General features: G+C 37.5%; 1 protein-coding gene and 1 pseudogene across 1 annotated transcript in view; one reads left to right on the top strand and one right to left on the bottom strand.

Moving 5' to 3' along the window:
- PTPRO (protein tyrosine phosphatase receptor type O) overlaps positions 1–15,958 on the bottom strand; it is a 239,063-nt gene that overhangs the window by 43,034 nt on the left and 180,071 nt on the right. Inside the window, exons 13-15 of the mRNA XM_063115709.1 lie at positions 11,450–11,589; positions 8,950–9,082; positions 6,913–7,033 (exon numbers count right to left, since the gene is read on the bottom strand). Coding sequence (XP_062971779.1) covers positions 6,913–7,033; positions 8,950–9,082; positions 11,450–11,589 — 394 coding nt within the window. The remainder of the gene's footprint in view (positions 1–6,912; positions 7,034–8,949; positions 9,083–11,449; positions 11,590–15,958) is intronic.
- On the top strand, positions 15,411–15,643 carry LOC134360954 (acyl-CoA-binding protein-like; annotated as a pseudogene).

Raw genomic sequence — 15,958 nt, forward strand, 5'->3', positions numbered from 1 at the left:
GTCTTTCATTTTATTGATATGGTGTATCACATTTATTGATTTGGGTATGTTTAACCAACCTTGCATCCCTGGGATGAATCCCACTTGATCATGGTGTATAATTTTGTGTATGTGTTACTGTATTCTGTTAGCTAGTATTTTACTGAGAATTTTTGCATCTATATTCATGAAGGATATTGGCCTGTAGTTTTCTTTTTTTGTTGTATCTTTGTCTGGTTTTGGTATCAGGGTGATGTTTGACTCATAGAATGTGTTTGGGAGAATGGTCTCTGTTTCAATGTTTTCGGATAGTTTGTAGAGAATTGGTATTAATACCTCTTTGGAGGTTTGGTGAGATTCTGCATTGAACCCATCCTGTCCTGGGCTTTTCTGTCTTGTAAGACTTCTGATAACAGCTTCAATCTCTTTTATTGTTCTTGGTCTGTTCAGATTTTCTGCATCTTCTTGGCTCACTTTTGGTAGTTTGTGTGTGTCCAGAAGTTTTTCCATTTCCTTCAGATTTTCTAATTTGTTGGCATATAGCTGTATACAGTAGTCTCTAATGATTCCGTGTATTTCTGAGGTATCAGTTGTGATATCACCTTTTTCATTTCTAATTTTTGTTATTTGGGTCCTCTCTCTTCTTTTTGTAGTTAGCCTTGCTAATGGTTTATCAATTTTATTTATCTTTTCAAAAAACCAACTTTTTGTTTCATTGATCTTTTGTATCTTATTTTGGGTTTCTATTTCATTTACTTCTGCTCTGACCTCAATTATTTCTTTCCATCTACTAACTTTGGGTTTGGATCATTCTTGTTTTTCTAGTTCTTTAAGGTGAAGTGTTAGGTTGTTTACTTCCATCTTTCCATTCATCTGAAGTAAGCATTTAATGTGATAAATTTTCCCTAGTACTGCTTTTGCAGTATCCCACAGGTTTTGGTATGATGTGTCATAATTTTCATTAGTTTCAAGAAATTTTTGATTTCCTTTTTAATTTCTTCTTGGACCTATATGTCATTAAGTGGAATGTTGTTTAATTTCCATGTGTTTGTATAGTTTCTAGAGTTTTGTTTGTTATTGATTTCTAATTTTAATCTATTGTGATCTGAAAAAGTACATGGAATAATTCCAATTTTTTTGAATTTGTTGAGACTTGATTTGTTACCGTACACGTGGTCTATCCTGGAGAATGTTCCATGTGCTGATGAGAAGAATGAATATTCTGAGGTTGTTGGATGGAATGTTCTGTAGACATCTGCCAAGTCCAATTGGGCTAAAGTGTTGTTTAGTCTTCTGTTTCTCTGTCGATTTTTTGCCTAGATGATCTGTCCAATGTTGAGAGTGGAGTGTTCGGGTCCCCTGTTATTATGATATTAGTGTCTATCTCATTCTTTAGGTCTAATAGTGTTTGCTTTATATATCTGGCTGCTTCAATGTTGAGTGCATATATATTTATGACTGTTATGTCTTCTTGATGGATAGATCCTTTTATCATTATATAGTGGCCTTCTTTGTCTATTTTATCTGATATAAGAACAGCTACTCCAGCTCATTTTTCATTTTTGTTTGTATGGCATATCTTTTTCCATCTTTTCACTCTTAGCCTATGTTGTCTTTACAGGTGAGGTGAATCTCTTGAAGGCAGCCTACTATTGGCTACAAACTTTTAATCTAGTCAGTCAGTCTGTGTCTTTTGAGTGGGGAACTTAATCCTTTTACATTAAGAGTTAATATTGAAAGGTGTCAATTTACTCCCGACACTTTATTGATTTTTGTTTGGATGTCTTAAGTATCTTTTGTTCCTTTCTTTCTGATTTACTGTTTGTCTTCTGTGTTTTTTGGTTTCTTGGAATGATAGATAAACTTTTTTTCTCTTTATTGTTAATGTTTTTATTTTACTTGTGGGATTCATTCTTTCTTGAATATTCATGGCAGTGATGGTTGATTTTCAGGTACCAAACCCAGTACTCCCTTGAGATTTTCTTGTAAGGCTGGTGTGTGGCAGTGAACTCCTGCAGTTTTTGTCTGAGAGATATGCTATTTGTCCTTCATTTTGGAAGGACAGCTTTGCTGGGTAGAATATTCTTCACTGGCAATTTTTGTCTTTTAGTATTTTGAATATATCATCCCATTCTTTTCTGGATTTTAGGGTTTCTGATGAAAGATCTTATGTTAGTCTGATTGGGGCTCCCTTACAGGTGACTTGACTCTTCTCTCTTGCAGCTTTTAAGATTCTCTTTCTGTCTTTGAGTTTTGCTAATTTGACTATCACATGTCTTGGAGAGGACCTTTTGGGGTTGAATATGTTTGGCAATCTTTGAACTTCCTGAATCTGAAGATCTGTGACTTTCCCTATACCAGGGAAGTTTTCTGCTATTATTTTGTTGTGTATGTTTTCAATGCCATTTCCTTTTTCCTCCCTGTCTGGAATACCAAGGATTTGGATATTTGAGTGCTTAAGGCTGTCTGTTGTCTCTCCTAGATTTTCTTCAATTTCTTAAATTCTTTTTTTTTTTTTTTTGCTGGCCTGTGTTATTTCAAATAGACCATCCTCAAGGTCAGAACCTCTCCCTTCTGCTTGTTCTAGCCTGCTGATTTAAACTTTCTGTTGTGTTTTTTATTTCATTGAATGAATCCTTCAGCTGCACAAGCTCTGCTACATTCTTTTTCAGAGCATTGATTTCTTTAAACATTTCTTCTTTCAGGTCCTTTATACTTTTTCTCATTTCATTGCGTTGTCTGAGTTTTCTCGTATCTCATTTAGTTTCCTTAGAATTGATGCTTGAAATTCCTTGTCAGTCATTTCAAGGACTTCCTGCTCTATAGGTTCTAGAGTTTGAGAGTTATTGTTTTCCTCTGGTGGTGTTGTACTTTCTTGGTTTTTCATAGTTTTGGTATCTTTCCTTTGGTGTTTAGTCATTGTGGCAGGGGGTTTCACAGTCCACTCATTCTACCCTGGTGTCTGGCCTGGATCCTGCAGGGACTGCCAATTTGGCGTGGCTGCCTCAGGGCCTGTCAGCCTGGTGGCTCTTAGGCCTCTCTGGGCAGCAGGGACTCGCCTGGACTGAGGGTCCCGTGGCATGGCACCTGCTGGTTCCAGTGCAGCTCACTAAGGGCCTGTGGGCCCCGGCACCTCTCAGGCCTCTCTGGGCAGCAGGGACTGGCCTGGGTTGAGGGTCGCAAGGCACAGTGCCTGCCTGTTCAGGTGTGGCTGGCTTGGGGCCTGTCGACTCGGTGGCTCTCTTGCCTCTTAGCTGGTTTTATTATTAACTCTGAGGTATAATATTTTTTACAAAGCCTTCAATAGTAAGTCATGGAAATGCTCCTAGATAAACTGAGGCTATTCCATTTTTAGCAAAAATTCTTTGTGGGGTTTAGTTATAGCATTTTGATTTCCTCTCTATAATGATGGTGGATCAAGTTGGATTGTTTATTTCTCCAGAATATTTCTCTCATATTGAGGTGTCCATATTATCCATCACTTGAGAAATGAAAGAGTGGTATATATTGAAATAGGCTGGCTTCTGCTATGCCTCTTATCCAGAATGTTACCTATTAATCTGTTAGTAAACAGTTTTTTTTTTTTCCCCAGAAGTGGAGTAAAGGGTAAATATATTCTCATACCTTTTCTACCTTTTGACTAATATCATTCATAAATAACATAGCTCATTGGGGCTCATGCATCTTATTTTTTCTCTGTATGAAATTAATAGACATTCAGAATTGAAGCAGAGATTTTGAAATTATTGGCACAATGTACTAACCACTTCAGTGATCTTCTCGTTCTCATTAAGGTGTTCTAAGAATGATTTTCTTCTTTTGAAAAAATACACTAATATATTCTGAAGTCATATTATATTATCAATGAATCACATCATCAATGAATTTTCCTATGGCAATTTCCTTTATATAGGATTTATTTTTTATTAAGAACCCCTCTAATTCAAGGGTTCTTAATCTGGAGTCCAAGGCTGAAATTTAGGGCTCTATGACATACGTAGGAGCAAAGTACATCTGTATTTTCACAACCTGTAACTGAAATTCAGCAATTCCTTTCTATTATTGAAGTAGGCAACAAACCACCATAATATCAGTACTTGTGATTTGCCAACAATAGAAATTACAGATATTTTCCTATGATAGACTTGCTAAGTTATCTTGAAATATTGTTCATATTTATCACTATGATGAAATTATTAGAGTTGTTAGACTACTAAATATTGATATTTAACGTATTAATAAAGAAGCATATAACATGTTTTTTTTTAGATACGATGATTGCCGTATGTTAATATGATCCTATAATCTTATGTATTTTATTTTATGCACTTAAAAAGAAAGCATTACTTTTGGAAGGGATCCACAGGCCTCACCAGGCTGCCAAAGAGGATCATGGCACAAAAAAATGTTAAGAATCCCTACTTTAATGATCAGCTGGATGAATTGGAACCAACTCTCCTAAATACCTGCTGTATGCACCACAGAAAATTCTCCTGCAGTAATACCCTCATAAATGCCACTACTTCCATTACTGTATCTATTACTACCAATGTTGCTGTTACTATTATGACTATCTTTTATTGTACACTTCCCATGAGCTGAGTACTATGCTGTGCTGTTACTGCATGACTGCTCCTAACTATTCACTAATGTAGAGGCTATTATCATGTCTTCTAGACACACATTCTTTCCCTGGCTGCTGGGCCATCACACTCTCTTAGTTTCCCTTTTTTTTTCACTGGTTGCCTCTTGTCAGTTACTTGCTGTTGTCTTTTCTCCCTGAAAATCTTAACATTGGATTGTTTCACTGCTTAATCCAAGGCCTTCTCTTTTTTTATATTTACTCCTTGGATTTCCTCCAGCAAATGGTTTTAATACAATTTATATGTTAACAACTCTCAAGTTTATATCTTTAACCAAGTCTTCTCTCCTGAACACCAGACTTTTATGTTCAGCTGCCTGCTCCGCACCAGTACTTGCAAGTCATCTCCAACTTAACTTTTCCAAAACTGATGTCTACATATTCCCCAACTCTGAACGCTTTTCACATCCAATTTGTTAGCAAATCCTGTTGCCTCTGTTTTCAAAATATGTCTAGAATCTGGGCATTCCTCCCTACCTTCATTGCTACTACTCTGGACTGAACCATCACCATCTCTTGCCTGGATCACTGTAACCCATTCTCCAGGTGACATGCCTGCTTTTGTCCTTGCCTCAATACACTCTGTCTTCTACATAAAAGTAAATGAAAGTGTTAAAACATAATTCAGGTATTGTTAATCTTCTGCACCAAACCCTTCAACTGTTGCCCATTTATTCAGAATAAAAGCCAAACTTCTTAGAATGGCTTATGAAACCCTATATGATCTGATGTCTCCTGCTACTCTTCCCTTTATTTTCTCTGCTTTAGTCATACTATCCTCTCTGCTGTTCTTTGAACCTGCTGGTTATACTACTGCCCCAGGGCCTTTATACTAGCTGTTCTCACTACTGGGCACATCCATCCTACAGATAACACCTGGCTAACTCCCTCGTGTTCTTTAAGTCTCTGCTCGAATGTTACCCTTTCAGTAAAACCTACCCATCCCCCAGGGCTTCTCTCCCCTACCAGTACTAATCTCCCTTACTCTGCTCTATTATTTTTTTCTTATCACCTGCTAACATACTGTGCAATCTTTTAACTTATATCTTTGTTGTTTATTGTCTATCTCCCCCACTAGAATACGAGATCCATGAAGGGATACATTTTTGTCTGTTTCATATACTGCCTTATCCCAAGCACCCAGAGGGGGAGTTTGACACACATCAGGTGTCAATAATATTTGTTAAATGAATGAATAAAGTTTCAGGGACCTGCTCAAGTTCACACAGATTGTAGGTCAAGATTTGACCTCAAGGAGTGTAATTTCAGAGGTCTACACTCTAGCCGTAGTGCAATACCACCTCCCTCCCTATCCTTCTAAGATTATTCAAATGCAAACCTTCAAGAAGCTGCTGATTTTCATATTTCTTTTTTCATGGCATCCCATTTTTATCTCCTTTACGTACGAGGCAGCTTATGCCTTTAAATATATCTATTCATGTACAAATCTCCAGCTAGGTTTTAAGTTCCTAGTGGACAGCTGTGATGTCTGATTTTTCTTTGGATACACCAAACAGAGCACTGACCAAATTATTAATAAAGGGATGAATTTATTTGTGAATATGTGAATGATAGAACTCTAAGAAGGGAGAAGGATGTTGACATACAATTCAGCAGGCTAAAATTGGGCAAATATAAATTTGAACCAAATTTCCCAAACTCTGTAGTATTCAAATAAGTAACAGTTTCTGAAGGGAATTGATGGATTGTTCTGGTAATATAGGTGACCACAGAGAGTATTTGAGACTGTGCTCTGTGGTAAAAAGAATAGGGAAGCTCTGAAATCATAAATCAAAGGCTTTTCTGACTTCCAGACAAGTTTAACCAGCTGCAACTCTGACTGCTAAGAAAAAAACTAATAGGGGATGGTTTAATGGATCTAATCATAAACTCTACAAATATTTGCTGATAAAACAGCTTAATAGAATTAATAAAAGGATTTTTTTTCATGTTCTTTCTTGTGGCCTCCATTTTTATTAACTCCTTTCATTAATATTACTGAGCAGCATAGATCTTTTTACTGCAAATACCAGAGTGTCTGAAAATACCCAAATGTCACGGGTCCCTATGTATGGCTTTGTGAAAACAAGCAATTCTTTGCTTTACCATTGCAACATGAATGTTTTCTAAAATAATATTCAAAAGGCTACTTAGGAAACACACAAAATAGAAATAGACACTAAAAACTGAAATCAAATTTACCTTTATGCAATTTAGGTCTTCAAAAGCCATACAGGTATGATAAGCAAAACTATTTTAAAAATAGTGAGTAAAAGAAGAACAGCACTTACCTAGCCATCTGCAGATGCTTTTTCCTAAGAATGACAAGGGTAACAAGCAGCAGTCCGATTAAGAGTGTGCTAAGGATGGCCAGCACTGAGATTACCACCACATTAGGATTCATCTCTGCAACTAAGGAGATACGTCTTACATTTTCATTGCAGGTTCCACTATACGGAAACTAACAGTACCATTCACTATTTTTCATCCAATCTTAAGAGCAGGGAATTTATGATGATAACAGTAACAGTGACAACAATGTTTCTCCAAGCCAACAACGATCTATTTCTGGTCAACTATAGCTTAGTAAAGTAGACTGATAAATGGTGTTCAGGTGCCTGGAAGGATTGAGTTCATTTCAAAGGCTTACAACATTCAAGATGTTCTTGTAAAGGGAAAGTGTAAAATGTGGAGAATGCCTGTGTCATAGTTTAAATTCATTTGAAAACTAAAAATCTAAAAGTTATCATGTATTATCACTGTTTAATATTTTCAAAAACTTAACGCATGGTAGATTCTTATTCAATGCCCATGCCTTTAAAGTCAGAAAACACAACTGAATACTTTGCTCACAACTAATAATGTATACGAAAAAGGCATTAGCAAGCAACCATCTGCTGCAGCACTTAACACATTACTAGAAGCAGGCATTCTGATGATTTGTAACCATATGTTTAGAGGTTTTCCATCTGCACAACTCAAGAGATTAGACCTATTAATAAATTGTGGGGCCCTTAGGAACAGGGGTTGTGTCCTTTTCATATACTTTACACATTGCCTAGTTCTTCACATTATATGGAAGAGCAGGATATCAAAGGCAGGCAAATATATTAGGTATTTTTATAAAACTCTTCGAAGTGGACCAGAGGAGAATCATACCATTTTTTGCATTGGTCATAAAATCACAGAACTGGCCAGCACATATGATCTCTAAGGCCTGGGGTATTTGCCACTTCCCACAGGGCAGTGTGGTTCCAGATTATGGGCAGAGTGCTTGAACCGAAAGCACAAGAGACTCGTGGTCAGAAGAGTTTTCTCCAGGTCACTTGACTGCTGACTGCCATTTGGGGAAGCCCTTTTATCTGCCCCTCTGAGCCTCATTTTGCTCACTTGCAAACAAGTTGAATAGTATCACCTGTCATACTAGGTGGCTGTGGAGATGACAAGGAATAACGGGCATGAAAATATACTTAGGAAAGTGTAGAAGGATGTAGGGATTAAAGACCATTAAAATACTTTTCAGGTCCATCTTTGTTTTCTCTTCTGAAAAAACAAATATTAAAAACAGAAAACAACGAAAGCAGTTCACACCTGTCATCACTGAACATAACAACTAAATATATGTCTAAAATTACAGAAATAAAAATGAACCCATGAAGGGATAATGTGACAGTAAGAGTGGCTTTATCACAAGAGGCTTTGCGCAGGGTCTCAGACTGCAGAAGCAGACGGTAACAAACCAGAGAGGAGCACGTATAATACGACTAAGAAAAAGAATAAGGAAACAAACATTATTTTAGACCTTTCATTAATTTCCATTTTTCCTTTTATACTTTCTGCCAGATTGGAAACTTTCTTGCTTTGACCCAGTAATTCTGTATTGCCATTATTTGGTCAGTGGCAGCTGAGGGCCCAGGTCAAAACAGATGAAACTGAGTTGATGAGGGGACGGTGCCTGCTACTGAAGATAAGGATCAGATGATGACGAAGTTTCTGTTGGCAACTAGCATTTAGACAGCGTGTGCTAAGGCTTTATGGAATTTATTTTTAAGCTTCACAACGACCTCCAAAAGGTATATATTCCAGTTTTAGTAAAGACGAAAAAAACAAAGGCTCAGAGACAGTAACTATCTTCTTCTAAGTCATGTAGCTAGTAAGTGCACTTTTGGATTGAAATTAAGGGCTCCCCGAACCCAAACCCTGGGATCGTTCAATGGAACATGGGTTCCATTAAAATAATGGATTATACGTATTTAGAAAGAAAGACGAAGAAAAACATGAAAAGAAATAACTTCCAAAGACCAGATTCCACTGATGTATATAGTTACCCATTGTTGAGACGGCTATGAATGTAGGAACACTGGGGCTGTCATGGCTAAAGCTGGTGACACTACAGTTGTAGGCAGTGGCAGGAAGGAGGCTGGAGATGGTTACGACATGAGAAGAAACAGCAATTGGTTCCTGGAGATGCGGACAATAAGATACATTTTATATTACCTTCATTTATTTCAATGTTTGAATTATTTTTCAGGGTTGAGTAGGTAATATATAGACAGAGTAAAAAATTTAAGAGATGAAAAAATATAGTAGTGAAAAATATCTCCTTCTTTCCCTATTCCCCGTGTACCCAATTCTCTTCCATGGAAGCTGCCATCATTGTCAGGTATTTTTTTCTTCTTGTATATATTTTATGGATGCATAAACATATAAGACATAGTTTAAAAAACATAAGTAATGACATAGTTTACCTTGGTTATCAGTATATTTTGACACTCTTTCTGTACCAGTACAGATTAAGCTGTTTAATTCTTTTTAAGGGCTGCATAGAAATCCATTGAAAGGTATTTTATTTAACCCGCTCTTTACTGATGAACAATTAAGTGGTCTCTAACTTTTTTGCTATTGTAAATGGTGCTACAGTGAACATCATTTCACAAATGTGGGGACATATGTACATACACACATTTTTATATGTGTGTGTGTATACACACACATAAACACAAAACCTCTATATGTATGTATGTCTGAACATACGTACATACATACATATACTTTCATATATTCTTAGCAGTTGAATTGCCAGGTCAAAAAGTGTACATTTTTAATTTTACAAGCCATTGAAAAATAGTCTTCCACATTTTCCAAGTTACCTACCTCCCATCAGTGCAACAATGCCTGTGTCCCTACATTCTTTCCAACACAGTATATTTGCAAACTGAGATTTTCTAATATTATTAGTAAAAATTGTATCTTGTAGTTTTATTTTGCATTTTTTTAACCACGAGTGAGTTTGATCAATTTATCATATGTTCAAGAACCTTTTGTATTTTTTTTTGCTATGAAATATTTTGTTTTGAGTTGTTAGTCTTTATCCTTTTGACTTGCAGTAGTTCTTTATGTATTAAAGACACTACCCTTTGTCTGAATTCTCAGCTTTTACATAGCATCCTCCAAAGGCATGGTGATGTGTGCTCAGAAACACTTAATATTAACCTATTCTTGAGTAGAACAAGTTGCTAATTTGGTGGACCAATGGCTAGACCAGTGACAAGTACTACCATACAATATAAAAAGATGAGCCAGCATAGTAATCTTTTTAAAAACAAGATTCTGAAACACCTCTGCCTAAGAGATGAGAGCTCTCAGCACTTACTTTCCACTCCTATCTCTGACTGTTCTATGAAAGAATGATTCTAAGGAAAGAAAGACTTTTGCTCATGGGACTCAGTGGTAGTAAGTAGTTGACTAACTATTATGTTCTTAAAGAAAGGCATTACCATGGTTACAGGGAAGAAAATCCATTACTGGCCGGGCAGTTATTTTCAAGAAGGATTCTTACAATAGAGAAAAGATTCAGCTGTTTAGTACAGATCAAAAAGAGATAAGTTTGTAGAAGAGAATATCAGAAAGGGGAAAGGAATCAAAGCAAATTATCATGGTATAATGTATACTTAGTATGAAAAGATTTGTACTCCCAGCAATCCTTCCTCCTTCTTAATCTCATGAACTTCATTTAAAAAGCATCAATCATTTATGTTCAGAGTATTAGTCATAGACTGTATTATGAAAGGTCCTTTACAGATCTCCTCTTTTCCTTCCACCTCCAGCTATAAAAAGTTTTTTTCTTGTGGCTTTGCTACCCCTAGAGCTGCTGGTTCATCTCTCTCCTTCTATTCATTCTGACCTGGGGAATAACTCAGTGTTTATCAGGTCTGCCATTTGGGATTCTAAACCTTTAGCAATAACTTTCCCTCAGCCTCCATTTTCCAGCAAACATGTCCTCTTTACTAACTGGATATGCACATTTCTTTTAAATTCTCTTAGTAGTATGGATCTCTCTTGTAACACTTTTGCTTACAAATTCTTATGTATTTTTACATATTTTACTTACTTGTATACTTATGTAATATTCACAACCACATAAAAATTTTTTGAAGGCAAATAATTCTACCATTTGTATTTTATACCATGCTTTTCAAATAACTGGCAATTGGTTTATATTAGTTAAATTATCTTTTATATGGCAGGCTGTTCATTCTCTTGATTAATTTAATGGCCAATAGGAAAAATGAACCACTTCCTTTATTCCTTCCTATGACCTGGAGTGGCTAAGGATTAGGAACAAAAGATCAATACAAAGATAAAAGTTTTCATAGCATCTTTTTGGCTTCTTCTAAGCATACTGTTAATTTCTATCACTGAAACACAAAAGAGTAAATGGAAAGTTTTCTTTTTCTTCAGTTCAAAGAAATAGAAGATTTTAATTTTACTCAGATAATTAGCCTTAATCAAAATAACTCAGAAAAAGAAAATCAAAATGTACAGTACCTGGAGTTTGGTTTCCCGACTGGAGCCAACTTGCTGACAGAAGACTTCAAAGAAATCAGCCACTCCCTCTTCCACCCACAGCAAAGTCACTGAAGTCTGAGTTTTGTTCACTGCAAAGAGTGACTTGGGAGGAGCTGGTTCTGAGCAAGGAAAAAGTTTTTTAAAATTTAATTTAATTTAATGTTTCTGTCTTCTTTCACTAGTAAGCTGGTAAAATATCCAAAAATATACAAATGCAAGGAGTTAAATGGTACCACAAAGACTTTATATTGCTTTTGAAATATGTTTTTTCATAATCATCTAACTTGGAAGGCAGGGTATTTGCCTTTTTTCTACCCATTCCATTTTATAGTTCTCTTTTTGGAACACTTCTGCTTTCTACTTCAGCTTTACTATGGACATAATCTATTAATAGTTTTTGTGACATCTGCAAATGGAATTAGAATTGCCCCATGAATACTGAACTTTCTGGATGAGAAACCAAAGTTTGTACTTTAGAAAGGCTGAGTTATGGGCTCTTTTCTCATGGAGAAATTCAGTCTGGTACTTAGCCAACAACCTGTTTTGCTGTTCTCAAAAACTATTTGGAATAATTTGGCAAAAGGAACCGGTTCCTAAAAATCTAGCCACAATTAAGAGTGATAAAGCTAAATGAATAATATGATATTTTAAGAAAAGTGTTGATAAAAGGGGAGTGAATGACCAACATGTCAGAGATGAGTTCTTAATCCGAGACATTTTATCTTGATCAATAAATTGATCCATTAGTCAAGGAAGCCACACTGTCCAAGTCCCTTCATACTCATTTTTAGTGGTTTTGTTGGCTTGAGCTCAAGCCTCTGCCTGCTCCCCACTTCTAGTAAGTGGTCTGCTGTCTCGTTCCACCATTCCTGAATCTTTCCTGGATTTCTGCCTGTGACCCTGTCCTTTGGATGTTGCCTTTCCCTCTAGTTTCTCCAGGATGCAAAATGCTATGCCTGAAGTCAAGGTCTTAAGCTGTAGTCCCTGTTCCCTGCTGTCAGACTTCCTTGACAGTCTTCTCTTGCTGCCAAGTTCACATAACAGCGTACTCTGCCCACCTGCACATCCCCATCAGACAACCCCCCACTGGTACAGATCTCTCTCTGCTTGTTACTTGGATTTCTTTTCACTATCTGCCCCCCTCTCCCAAGTCTGGTCTCTGGCTCCTGGCTTTCAGCAGTGCTTAGACATGTCCTGTAGGCCATTTCACCACTTTGACAGGTATATGTCTTTGTGTGGGAAGGTTTGGACCTTTTTTCTAGGATGTCATGATCATGGCTCTGTCCGCAACCAAGAAGTATGTCAAAATCATTCTTGACCTGATTTATCATAGATAAACTATGTCCAGCTAAAAGGAAGCATGTTTCTTTCCAGAGGCAACTTGACAAAGCTAGGCAGAAGAGTTGAAGGAGGAAAGAGATGAGTTAGTCTTGGGCAAGCAAAAGTCACTGTAGATGTCAGAACCCCTTTTTCATTTGCAGTGAATTGTCCACCCCTCCGGACACTGCGTTGTCTCACTTCTCTTCTGCTGATGAAACACAGAGGTCAATTTCCACTTTTCACATCCTTCATAACTGTCATTACTAACAGGATTAGGAGTCAGAGAATAAGTCTCCCAGTCACTCTGACTTGTGTAGCACTTGGATCTTTCGAAGCAAGTGTGAGTTGTTTGGGGCAGAGATGGATGGTTTGTTAGGATGAGCCTGGGCTTTTTCTCTTTTGAAAATACATACTACAGAATTGTTCCTCAGAGTATTCGCCTACATCAGAATCAGAATCCCTAGGACACCTACGTTTTTCCTCTTGGTGGGCAGATAAAGTCAATGTAGCTATCCAGTATGAGCACTGCCCAAATCCCAATCTCTGGACCCGAGCATTTACACCCGCACTTTCAATCACCTATCGTCTGTGCCTACCTGAATCTCACCATTACCTCAATATGGTCCATATGGCAAAACTCTGTATGGTCAAAACTGAACCTGGCATTCTCCTCTTCTCACAAATCGATTCTGCTTCCCGACCACTGCCTCTCTCCTGAGCACCACCGTTCTTTCAATTGTCTAAGCCAACGATTTTGAGGCTCTCCTCCTACTTCTCAGTCCCAGATAGCATGCCTTTTAAAAATTCGTGTCATCTCTTCCTTTCATCTATTTTTTTTTTTATTATATTGCATGTCCAGACTTTTGTTTTCACATTCACAGATCATTACAAAAGTCCCTTACCCCTTATTCCTTGGCTCTTTTTGATTCTTTCTTCATTTTGTCAATGATGGCTTAAATCATCTTGAAAGGCCACGTTGCTCATGTTAAATCCTATCTGTGCATTGTCTATTGTATCAGGTATGGCAAGTTTTGAAGACCTACTTATGTTGGCTACATGCTACCTCTCTAGCTTCCCACCGTCTCCGCCACACAGATGTGCTGCCCTGCTGAAGCCAGTCTCTCGCAGTGCTCTCGAGGGTCTGTCCCTTCTCTGATCTTCTATTGCCCTTCACTACTTTTATTTGATCTATGTGAGTAAAGCCCCCACTCCTCTAGATCCTATTAGATTCTTTAAGAACAGGGACCATGTGTTATAAATTACTTTGTCTTCACCTTGAACTAGCCACCTCTTGGTACTCAATAAATCTTTTTTTATTGACTGATTGAAAACATGAGTCAAGATTCATCAGCCAGAAGAGTTAGGATTCAAGCATCAGGCAAGACGGACATACTGGGGTTGAATTTTGATGCTCTCTTCCCTTTCAATGGTGATCCTGCTGATAAAATCATCAGATTTCAGTGGCAGAGTAAAGGACTGTTGTGCATTATAGTAAGAGTTCTGAGAGGGCTAAGGAATATGACATGTAAGGTAGAGCAGGGGTTTTTGTTTTGGCTGAGAATGGGGATCTAGGTGATAAGCAGGATTCTCAGGAAAATCTCCAAAAGATCTGGGACTTTTAACAACCATGTAACAAATTTTTCCTTTCTTTTTAAAAAATTTTTTTTAAAAATTTTCTTTTCAGGTGAAATATGGGGTCAACAGATTATTCCAAGGTCACTGCACCCATGATCACTTCACTCTTTGCTGAGAGCTACGTGCATATCAGCTCTATGGGTCAGTGAGTGGCGTACGCAAATCACTTGCTTGAGGACTAGGATCTCTGTGATTCATGTTTCCCATCAGGCACAGGACTAAAAGTGGGTAATAGCTAAATATTGTTTAGGCAATTGCATACGATAGGGGATACAATGACATGCAAAAGCATTTGTTTGGTCTCTGTCTCTGTTATGGAATGAATTGTGTCCCCCCAAACTCATGCATTGAAGCCGTAACCTCTAACACCTCGGAATGTGACTGGATTTCAAGACAGAGCCAGCTGAGAGGTGATTAAATTAAAATGAGGCTATTAGGAGGGGTCATAATCTAATCTGGTACCCTTATAAGAAGAGAACATCTGGCATGAAACGGGACACACGCAGGGACACCAGGGATGCACACACACAGAGAAAAGACCATGTGAGGACACAGGGAGAAGCCAATTCCACTGATACCTTGCTCTTAGGCTTCTCGCCTCCAGAACTGAAGAAAGTAAATTTCAGTTGTTTACGTTATCCTATGTGGCATTGTGTTATGGCAGTCCCAGCAAACTAATATAGTGTCTTACTATTCAAAATATCAAATACGGTCTAGCTCATGAAGGGGGGAGAGACAGGGAGACCTCAGTAATGTGAAGAATAAATGAGCTCCAGATGCATTTAAAAACACTTCATATAATATAAAGAGTCATGTGGACATTTGTTATAGAACATCTCCTGGTTAAAGCTTTTTATCTCTCTAAATGGCATTTTAAATCTTAACCTTGTCAATGTTCTCATGCTCTCAAATGACAAATTTCCTTCCTTTAAAAAATAATTTCGGATTGCTTCCTGATCCTACACATCCTTGCAACCCCACCAGCATGTCTCGGGCTGAGTTTGAGAAAGCAGCTGAGGACGTTAAGCACCTAAAGACCAAGCCATGAGATAATGAGATGCTGTTCATCTGCGGCCACTACAAACAAGCGACTGTGGCCAAGGCCAGTAAGGCAAGGCCAAGTGGGATGCCTGGAATGAGCTGAAAGGGACCTCCAGGAAAGATGCTGTGCAAACTCATGCCAACAAAGCGAAAGAGCTAAAAGAAAATATGGAATAGGAGAGACGAGATTTTGTTGGCAGCCATGCATTTATTTAACCTAAACTGATATAATGCCTTGTCTTTCCTAATACTGTGGATGATGCAAAATAATTAAAATAACCAGTTAACCTAGTTCCTCTAGGCTGTTCAGGATAGGGCTCTGACAGATTAGGGGCTGGCCTTGCCTGAGTAGTTTTATTTATTTATTTATTTTTTATTTTTTATCACAGATCAATTAAAAGTGCACTTTGTTACTTTAAAAAAAATAAAAATAATTTTAGAGTCCATGACATTTGATGTGAGTACCTACGTAGCTGGGTAAAAGGGTTAGAT

This window comes from Cynocephalus volans, chromosome 12 (genome assembly GCF_027409185.1).
Source record: "Cynocephalus volans isolate mCynVol1 chromosome 12, mCynVol1.pri, whole genome shotgun sequence".
Lineage (NCBI taxonomy): Eukaryota > Metazoa > Chordata > Mammalia > Dermoptera > Cynocephalidae > Cynocephalus > Cynocephalus volans.